The 11,529-nt window shown below is 33.5% G+C and overlaps 1 protein-coding gene across 3 annotated transcripts in view; it reads right to left on the bottom strand.

Annotated features, from left to right (window-relative positions):
• Positions 1 to 1,555: 1,555 nt before the first annotated feature.
• The window catches only part of LOC126780499 (forkhead box protein L2-like), a 109,017-nt gene continuing 99,043 nt past the window's right edge, over positions 1,556 to 11,529 (bottom strand). For all 3 annotated transcript variants that reach the window (XM_050505052.1, XM_050505053.1, XM_050505051.1), the window contains exons 8-11: positions 6,045 to 6,117; positions 5,402 to 5,518; positions 4,117 to 4,230; positions 1,556 to 3,334 (exon numbers count right to left, since the gene is read on the bottom strand). In XM_050505052.1, the coding sequence (XP_050361009.1) occupies positions 3,264 to 3,334; positions 4,117 to 4,230; positions 5,402 to 5,518; positions 6,045 to 6,117 (375 nt within the window). In that variant the 3' untranslated portion in view covers positions 1,556 to 3,263. The remainder of the gene's footprint in view (positions 3,335 to 4,116; positions 4,231 to 5,401; positions 5,519 to 6,044; positions 6,118 to 11,529) is intronic.

The following is an 11,529-nucleotide window of genomic DNA, read 5'->3' as shown; positions in this document are numbered from 1 at the left end:
TCCATTAAACCTGTACATGAACTTTTTCCATTCATACATCGGATTATGCCAAAATTCATTATTACACGCTTGGCTTTATATTTTTTCTAACTTGGCATTATCGGCCGAACCACAGGATATGGGTAAATTAAGTTTAAAGTTAAAAATAAAATATTGCATTCAAATAACTTGATTATTTATTTTCAAGGAAAAAGAAAGTCGTTACAGAAAAACTCATAGAAATGAGATCGCGTACCAAGAGTGACCTGTAAGGCGTGTAAGAGAGGAGGTAAAATTTGAAGGTACATAATAGAGATTTTGGCTAATCTGACATAGGATACTTTTCAAGGTCATTTAGTGAATAAATAATAAGCATTATATAAGTGTAGTGTACACACCTCCAGAATAATATATTAATTAGTATTTTGTAATATTAATATATATTATCTGTGTATTTATCCATGTCATCTCGGGTGACACATCGTCAAGCGCGGGAAAATTAATAGATATTGAAATTGGTGCGAAGTAAGGACGGTGTGTGTGCATAGCGAGCTGATGTATAAAATATAATATATAGTTAGGACACTCCTTGATACATACGCGTTGTTAAAGACAAGTTTAAATGTGCAGCAATAATAGCAACCTAAAGCCACAAAGTATTCAATATTATCAATGTAAATTGTAATAATTAATCTTTCTAATTCTTATAATAATTCAGTTATTTCAGTTCGTAATTTTACGCAGTTATATACGACGCAGTTTATAATAATAAACGCGCGCTCAACGTGCTATGGCAATCAGAGAAACTAAAAAATACCCTACCATATCTTTCAAAGAGGCGTGTGTGCTTGCTGGCACTTGGGATCTAGAGCGTACGGCGTACTTAATATCGAAACTCATTTTTCCGATTTAGAGAATCTGTAGAGCCAATGACTGTGGAGAAACAATATCCAAACATTGCTCCTTTGCAAATAGCACGAGAGACTGGCTGAGCCAACTGCTGGGAGGTTCGGCCCGTATTGCTGGAATGGTAGAGTTTGACGATAAAAGTCTATTTAAATAAAAAATATTTTGACATCGAAAAAGAGATGCTCCTCTTACTTTCCGCCTGATGGTGGTCCTCTCAGGGCATGGCTGCTTTGGGAGGTATCAAATAAAATTGCACAAAAACAGCCGACTGCAATATGTCAAGAATTTGGTGACGACATGGATACCGCGATGAATACTTAGGTATCGTAAGGTCCACGAGATTGAACCGCGTGTCCTATGTCCTTGGTACATATTAATAAAAAAGAATACGCAGAGTTCATACAAATGAACAACAACCAGCGGGGTTGTGGATGAATGTAAAGTGTACCCGTAACCTCGCCACTTGCGGAACGAAGGAACACCGTGGTGGTTTTAGTCGGTAGGAGCCCAACATAACCCTCCATCAGCTCCCAGATGGAAGTATGTTGAGAAAACGTCAGTTTTATATTTTCACGGTAATCCAGATACTTCATATTCGCTCCCATAAAAATTTAATTCCCTTAACAAAAATATACAACATTATTTTTTCAATTCATTTTATTAAGATCTCGAATAATATTAGCGCACAATATTTTTTTATAATTAAGCTGATCAACAGACTTACAATAAAAAAAATCTTGACAGAAAAACAAAAATCACATTGACTTACAATCACTAATAAATCTATTGCACCGAGAACGCCGATACATCAAGAATTATTGTCAAGATACGACTAAACAGTAATAACATCAAGAATTCAAAAATTTTACACATTGACCTGAACACTAACATAAATTAGAACAGGATTAAGAAAATTAATGGACTAAGTCCAAAAAGTTATAATATAATCATATAATAATAATAAAAAAAAAAAAAACAAATTGAATTTGTTGAAAAGTGTGATCGCGAAAAATCACACTTCAACGTATTAAAGTATGGATATAAATAAAAAAAAAACACAACTATATACTCAAATAATAGAATAATAGAAACTGGATGAGACAAACATATCTACACAAGGTATATATTAAAAAAATAACCACTTATAATCGAAACATTAATTTACCTAATAATTATAAATTACAAACATCTACTACATACATTTATAACGTCGACATCTAGATATTGACGTATACTACAAAAGCATTATAATAATTGACAAAATTAACTAAATATTATTCTTATCAGTAAAGAAACATAATTCAGCAAAAAAATTGAGGAATGCTTGATCATTTTGTTTGTGAGAGATCGTCCGAAACAGCGGCAGAGGTAAATGTATACAGATTCAAAATATATACCTTAATATGTTATTAATAAATAGTTATGACATATACAAAGCTCATAAGTTAGAAGGGGGTCCCATAGAGTATTATATATCACGATTACGTTTCGAATTTAATCGTACAAATTGTAAAACGTTAATTTTCCGTGTAAACTTACTTTTTAGTTTTAAGGAATATAGAATTTTCCTTAACATTTATACTTTTAGCAAATTTTACTTTGAATATAAACTAATGGACCCACAATGGTTACTTTTTGGAGTTCGCTTACATTTGTACGAACTAGATGAAACGCGCTGAAAATAAATAAATTAATAATAAATATGCTTAAGGATTGAATATGTATTTGCACTATTACACATAGAGATTCAAAAATATTTAAACCACTAAAATTATCTTAAGAGTGACCCTGTATCCGCCTTTCTACGAAAATATTTTAGCCGTGAAATATCTTTAACATGCTTTGAATGCCCCTCGATATTATTTTTATCGGTGGGATATTTTGAACGATTCGCTTATAATTTTACACTTTTACTTTTCATAGGGTCAACTCTGTTTTAGAGCTAGCTTTAACTATAATTGAATTTGTAGCTCGAACATACATTCGAAATGTAATTCATATGAATTTTGATAGTTTATACAAATGACCGCCTTTAACAGAAATTAATATTTCAATATTATTCCATGAATTTATCAATCGTATGTGACGACCATTATCGTGGGCCTGTGTCTAGAAACGCCAGAACAAAATTTATGTGACAAATTTAATTTGAAATATTCTCTGTAATTTTTGTTTGTTATTTTTAATAAATTTCAATTAAAATGTACCTTAAGTGTCAGCCAGGTTTTTTTAAAGCTAGCTCTCTTCATCGACTTTAAAACTACCTTATTCCTAAACACTGACCACATAAAATAATATTATAAACTAATAACAATATTAATGCAATAGATCGATTAAGTTAAATAGCCTCGTTCTTGGGTACAATTTCGTTGGCTTTACATGAAGCACTTGGAGTATGAGGTCGCGTTGGAGAGTATGCTGGATGAAGACTCCTCCTTGACTCCAACTGAAATGTGATAACATTCTAACTGAAATCAAGCCTAAAATCTTATAACATAATTCTGACCTACTTAAATTGGTTTGTCAGAAATCTATCAATTCGACACTTGATGCAAATTTTTGTTTATGACTATATAAGTTGTGTCCTGTCTACAATAGCTACGTCTGCCCAAAAGGAAAATTATCAATTGCATTATTGATACGCCTAGCAGCGACAATAATTAAAGGTTTTTTTTTTATGAATTGCTATAATTGCTTGTTGTCTTGCAAATCAAATCAATATAAAAAATGACATTTTAATATTGGACTGAATAAAAAACGATTATGACTAATATTAATTTACAAAGAAAAGAATGGGATATCTAAGAAGGAGTCATCTTTGTTCTGAAGTTCATCAAGAGTATTTCTAACCGTGAATTGGTTTAACTAATTACGGAATTCACATTAATTACTAAAATTTGTTCTTACTTTCATAATCCACTTTTGTCTCCAACAATTTATTTTAGAAAAAACGAAAAAACCAAAAGCGTGTACAAGCTTTTTTAAGATGTTAGATAAATTTTCAAACTGTTTTTTTAACCAGTTCTACCCAACGAATCTGTATTCGTATAAGCATTAATTTCGTATAAGGTCTGATATTTGTATAAGCTTTTGGTGTCGGTGACGATAGTGGAAGGTACAAATATAATGTTGTTGAGATTTAGTACTTTTATACACTCAGAATAAAAAAATAATAATAGATTAAATTAAATATTGATAGTTCTTATTATCTTTTAAAAGTGATGATACCTTCTGGCCAAAAAGTAAATCGTCCAGCTGTATCTGATGATGTGACTGCATCATGACGCCGAGGTGAGAAGCTGCTTGTAGACACATATCCAGGGTTGGGGCTTGGAGAGCCTCCTGAAAGAATCGGTTCATAAAACTTTATTATCGTATAAAAAGTATTTAAATCAATTATATCATTATTCATTGATAATTATATCATATCATTATTATTTTTAATTTTAGTTGAATGCCGTGTTTTATATGCGTAAATATAATATAACACCATCTAGAGTGATTCATAGCCTCTATGAAACTGGTTCAACGCCATCTATTGAACTTTTCACCAACAAGTGTATGGCTGGTTCGCATCGAAGGGTTAACATAAAGTGCGGTATGAAAAATTTATAGATGGCGCTAGTAGTGGTGCCAACAATGTTTTACATTAAAAGTAACAACAGCCTATTATCACATTATTCTATTATTATTACAGGAAGAGTAAAAATAAACAACTTCGACATTGAATTGACGTTATGTCATAGTTCATGATCTTGAATAATCTATGGATTCATGTTATTAATATGGGATTTGTTATGAAATGCCGTTTTGAATGTCAGCGAACTTCTAATTGGGATATGATTAAAGTGGATATTAATGTGTTAGGGATTTACGCGAGGCCGTAAGGATAGGTACCACGAAATACAAATGACTCATTCTATCGCCAAATAGTAATATTTAGTATTTTTGTATTCCAATTTGAAGGGCGAATGAGCCAATGTAACTACAGGCACAAGCACCGCAAACGGCACGTGAGAAAATAATATTTTAGTATTTTATTTACTATTATTTATTTACTTATAAGCTACAGTCTTACTTATAAACAGACTGATTTATCTCATTCTGTAATTATTGATTTGATATTCGAAATAAGAAGACACAGTCTTGTTTAAATAATCAATCGCAATATATTTTTTTTAAAAATAAGGCCGCTAACTACTATTCATTCATCTACTATATTACATTAATATTAATTTTATGATATTATGATAAAATCGCGTATTACATAAAACGGTCAACTGTATTTCTTTATTTCACGTATACTCGTGAAAATTCACACGAATATCATTTATTTAATTATTTTTCGTTATTTTCATTTCATAGTACACAAATTTCAAATGGAATTGATCAAAAAAAATCTTTATAGCATTTTATTTTTAAAATAAACACTTTTGTTCCATTCCAAAATAAATATTGGTGTTTTTATTCAATCCATTCTGACTATTAGTCGATAATATGGTTATATGCATACCTTCCGGCCAGAAAGAGAAGCGTGAGACAGCGTCAGAAGATGTAACGATGTCGTGATGCCGACTTGGTGAGAAGCCGCCGGCGGCTGCATAACCAGATCCTGGACTAGATGATCCATCTGTAATAAAAAAAAAAACACGTTATTATATATATAAGTTAATAACTCAGTCAAACGTTAATAATAGTATAAATTAGGAAATTCGTACATTTGAATGTTTGTAATTTAGTGTAAAAACTCACTCACCCTTCAAACCGGAACACAACAATACCAAGTACTGCTGTTTAGCGGTAGAATATCTGATGAGTGGATGGTACCTACAAAGACGAGCTTGCACAAAGCCCTATCAGCAGTAAACGCAGTATCAATCGTTTAATTCATTCTAAAGGACGATTTGATGATATGAAGTTATTTTGATCATTTTTTAATGTTTGATTGGATCCTTGGATTTTTTGGAACCGGTAGGTGATGCTGTGATCGGGTACCAGAATTTATTTTAACAAAAAAAAACTTATTCACCCGAACAGTCATGCCGTACTGCTAGTATTTTAAATGAATTAAAAGTACCCGAGGTGTACGAGCATGTACGAGGTGTAATTCGCAGTAACATTCATTATAGTCTACTGTGTAAATTTCAACAACTTACCAAGAGGTGGAATATTGATGGCGTTGTAACTATTCATAGACATAGGCTGCATCGACTGCAGCTGGTTTTGGAGCTGAAACAGAAGACATAAATAAATATTAATTTTTGTATTATAATGAAATATTATTTTTTATTATTACTTACTATTATTAATATAACTACAATTTGCTTTAATTTTGTTTGTTTTTATAATAACTTTATATGGTTTCCATTGCAAGGACAAACAAAAAACACACATTCTATATAATATTAATTTTTAATCGTATTCATTGAAGAGGTTTTGTCGATACCAAAGTCTTACTCATATGTTATGTTATACCATATCGGGGCAAGCATGGCCGAGATGGCCTACTGACTTAGAACGCGTGAATCCTAACCGATGATCGTGGGTTCAAACCCGGGCAAGCACCACTGAATTTGCATGTGCTTAATTTGTGATTATAATTCATCTCGCGCTCGACGGTGAAGGAAAACATCGTGAGGAAACCTGCATGTGTCTAATTTCATTGAAATTATGTCACATGTGTATTCTACCAACCCGCATTGGAGCAGCGTAGTGGAATGACCTCTAAACCTCCTCCTCAAAAAGGGAGAGGAGGCCTTAGCCCAGCAGTGGGACATTAACAGTCTGTTACTGGGCAAGCATACTCTATAGCATAATATAGTAATATAATAAGTAGTAATAATACCAAATGCAATAAGTAAGTAATAATACCAGTAGATCAAAAGTTGGTGACTGTTTGATGATATGTGATAATTAATTACATATATAATGTTCCGTAACAAATCAAACTTGAAATGAAATTAAACACTGTTTCTATTTTTTTACTTATATAAAAGCTGTTTTACAGAATGAATTCCGTTACTTATATTGCTGTTACTTTGAAATTGCTGTCACCGTTATCCAGCTTATAATGAAACCTATCCACCTATAACAAATGTAGATAACGTAGAAATACTTAAAACATATAATACTGGCCGCCAAAAAAATCGACCCACCCGTATTTTTTTACTTACAAAGTTGTTATTTTAACTATGCGACGACCTAGGTGGATTGTTTTACTTATGGGACATACATTTAACATTTTATTACCCACTTGATATTGATTTGGAGGAGTTGTAAGTGTTATTGAGGATATTTGGAATATTTTTAAAGTATTGATAAGAAAACGTTACTTTGTGCACAAAGTGCATGGTTAGTTTATTTCCAGTTCTTAACGCGGAGTCATCTCGGTTCGATGTTTATTATTGATTAAGTGTATGAAACTTTGTTGAAACAATAATTTTAATAAGTTTAAACATAAAAAATGGATACTACTGAAGTAGAAGCTGCTCAAGTCGTAGCTCTTATTCATGAGGGGTTAAGTCAGCGAAATGTGGCTAGAACACTAAAATTAAGTCGTTCAGCGGTGCGAAGAGTGTACAAACGCTACTTGGAGACTGGGGAGTATCGCCGGAGACCAGGATCTGGCAGGGGGCGTGTCACGAACCCGACCGATGACCGTTTTATTGGTTTGACGTCTTTAAGAAACCGACATCTTTCGGCTGTTGACGTTCAAGGTAGACTCCGAGAAAGTCGTGGAGTGTCTGTGAGTGAAAATACTGTAAGAAGAAGACTTCGAGAGCAAAACTTAACCCCTCACAAGCCAGCAACAGGACCAAAACTCACAGCATCCCATCGACAAGCAGGACTACAATGTGCTAGGCAGCACGTCGATTGGACACTGGACCAATGGGAGACAGTATTGTTCAGTGATGAAAGCCGAATGTCTCTAGTAGGCTCTGATGGACGACGTAACGTCATGCGAAGGCCAGGAGAACGCTACTCTCAGTGTTGCATTCGAGAAACAGTCTGATTTGGTGGAGGCTCTACAATGTTTTGGGGAGGTATTTCTTTGACGGGACGCACAGAGCTGGTTTTTTTCCGTAATCGTGCTGTTAATGCTGAAACTTACATAACGGACATTCTGGAGCCTCATGTGATGCCTTACGCTGGATATATTGGGGATAATTTCCAACTTATGCACGACAACGCACGACCTCACGTCGCTATAATTGTTAAAGACTATCTCAGGGAAGTCGAAATTCCAGTTATGCAGTGGCCAGCCAATAGTCCGGACTTAAACCCGATAGAGCACCTCTGGGACCAGCTAAAACGTACGGTTCGAGCACGAAATCCAATTCCAGAAACCCTGAATCAACTGGAAGCTGTCCTAACTGAAGAATGGCAACGGACCCCACAGGAAGACATTAAAAAGCTAATCAGGTCACTTAATAGGCGTATGCAGGCAGTGATTAGGTCAAGAGGAGGAAACACTCCCTATTAAAGTAAGATTTAGGCACCCAAATTTAAAAACAAACGGCATAATCGTTTTGTACACAAAAAAATAAAATTGCGTAAAATTTTGTGTTTTCGTGTTTTGTCACATATTAACCTAAAAACCTATTTTTTGCGCACTATTTCTGTTTTTGTACAATCCCACAATTGCATTTTTTCATTATCAATCTTAAAAATATAAATATGTGGTAGTTTAAAACCATACGATAGCTTTTTTACAAAAAATGTAGGTGGGTCGATTTTTTTGGAGGCCAGAAATTAAAAGTTATCATTAAATAACAATGATTTCAATGTAACTGATACTGCAGTATTATTAGAAATCACTTTAGATGCAAAACTTCAGCGGAATCCTTATTATTGACTCTGATAGGGAAACCCATCGCCACAGCATACGCGGTTAGAAAAGAAAATTAACTAGCTGAAGCCGATACTGCTCGATTGGTATACTTTAGATAACGCTACGGAAATTGAAACAATTTCCATTCTGTGACAACTTTTATATAAAAACGAAGAGGTCAACTTATTCAGGCTTCGTAAGGTCAATGATGTGCTTGCCGATTTCGGCCACATCGGCCAATCTCAGGTTCTAGCCAAATGCGCAGGATATTTAATAGAATACATAGTTGCACTCTCTGTTCCGTTACTCTCATAATCTGAGGGAATAGCAAATTCGACACGACCGGAAAAAATTCAGGTGCAAGACGAAAGGCTTTATATGCTTTCCGAGGCACGGGATACAATTCCGAACTCCGGGCTGCTACTGAGAATAAACGACAGAAAAAATCCAATAACTTATTATCGGCTGGACCTGGGGTTCAAAACTAGAACCTCGTGATCTGCGGCCTTATATCTAGCCACTAGACCAACGAGGCAGTCAAATAAAGTCAATAAATCCTTCCTAAATGCATATGCGGTATATTTATAATGAAAATCACAGTTAGTGTTTAAATTTTACCTATTAATCAATTTATTTCCATTCCTAAAAACCTCGATAAACAAGACACAATGCTCAACACAAGATTATATAAACAATAAAAAAGCGTGGAGTTAATATTATTTGTTGATTTTTATCCGGACTGGATATAATTGCAATAAATTTAATTGAACTTGATTGATACAACTCTATAATTGAAATAGTAGAAATGAGTAAAATACTAGTGGTAGGTTTACATTTGATTAAATATTGTAATATAACGATTTGAAATTGCTTTTAAAAGCCTACTTGAATAAATAATAATTTCATTTGATTTGAGTAAAACGCTTTATGACTTGAATTGCATCAAAGATTTTGTTCATTAAAAATATTTTTTACTAAATGGGTCATCCAATGCTGAGTAATCAGCGTTTCATCAATCAATGTTTATAACATTAGCAATATATTAACCATTCCTTACGTCATAAATGCGCCACCAACATAAGATGTTAATATGTCCAGTGTGCCTATAGTTACACGGGCTCACTCACCCTTCAAACTGGAACATAACAATACCAAATATCGCTCTTTAGCGGTACATATAGATAGGTGTGTGGCACCTACCCAGACGGGCTTGCACAAACGCCCTACCATGAAATTATTTATATATATATTATTTGCACTTTGCAATTACAATGACCAGACTAGAATGCTTGTAAGCTTGACAATGATGAACAAACCACATTATTGAATAGCTACATAAACTATGTTACAGATAGTCACTACTTCAAATATTTACCATAGAGATAAACATTTGGAAATGCATTGTTTATTACTTCAAAAACGTATTGTCAACACTACAATTCACCGCGAATTTCAGTTCTAGCACGTTTCATAATACCCAATCGTTTCATTATTCCCAATTATATCTTTGTTCCGTTTGCATTTGATACACTTTGGGATAATACTGTTTAGCATTATTATATATGCCTAAAAATTCTCAACTACAACTGGAAATCACAAAAAGCTGTTTACTCTGCGTCTTTTTTCAAGAACACAAATATTAGAATTCGGGGTACAGTAACCGATTGTAATAAAGCTCTATGTTGTCACATCTGAGTTTGATTTTGGCTTCAGAATCTGTCTATTTATTTGTGTACATATGTATTTTTATGCTCACGTTTATGAGTTGAAACAATAAAAGCCGAGATGGCCTAGTGGTTAGAACGCGTGAATCTTAACCGATAATCGTGGGTTCAAACCCGGGCAATCACTACTGAATTTTCATGTGCTTAATTTGTGTTTTTAGTTCATCTCATGCTTGACGGTGAAGGAAAACATCGTGAGGAAACCTGCATGTGTCTAATTTTATTGAAATTATGCAATATGTGTATTCTACCAACCCGCATTGGAGCAGCGTGGTGAAATAAGCTGCAAACCTTCTCCTCAAAAGGGGAGGAGGCTTTAGCCCAGCAGACATTAACAGGTTGTTACTGTACTGTATATGTACTGGAACATTTTACCTGTCTTTCATATATTTTTGAGTGCAATATTGATACTATTAAATAAGATTATTAATTTTATCTCTGTGTATTATTTTATTTGTCTGTAAGATTTGTTTATATATATATTTTTTATTTCTTATAGGCAAGCGTGCTACATCTTAGACCGATGTTTAACATCAGGCAAGTCAATGGTCAAACGTATTAATAGTAAAAAAAATAAAATTTGGTCCAGCCGGAATAGTAAATTTTTTTGTAATATTTAGCATTTTTTTCAATAAAAACCGTCTACGCTGAACATGTTCGTATATCTGTAAGTTGCACCATGCGCATGTTCGCACTGATGATTAAGTTGGATAAAATAACTGAGATTAGTAAGTCATTAAATTTCGGATAGCCGCAGTTTTATTTCTAATTCTAGTATTAAATATTATATTCAATTGGTATCAATAAGATATAATTTAACTTGTATAACTTAACGCTGTCACCTTAAAAAGTGGAGTAGTAACAACAAATTTGAATTAATCAGACTAAATAATGGCAAATACGCGAAGTGACATCTATGAAGTCCCACGGGTAACAAGGTTGTGGCGGCGGCGTTTATCGTTCCATGAAAAGCAAAGTATATTTCAAATTTAACCCAAGTGAAATCGAAAGGACCTCATATTATTTCCGTTTAGTAAACTAATTTACTGAATACACAGTTTATACAAAGATTGACATTTTCAATAT

The sequence above is a fragment of the Nymphalis io genome, chromosome Z (assembly GCF_905147045.1).
Source record: "Nymphalis io chromosome Z, ilAglIoxx1.1, whole genome shotgun sequence".
Taxonomy (NCBI): domain Eukaryota; kingdom Metazoa; phylum Arthropoda; class Insecta; order Lepidoptera; family Nymphalidae; genus Nymphalis; species Nymphalis io.
This window is presented reverse-complemented; position numbering and strand designations above follow the sequence as displayed.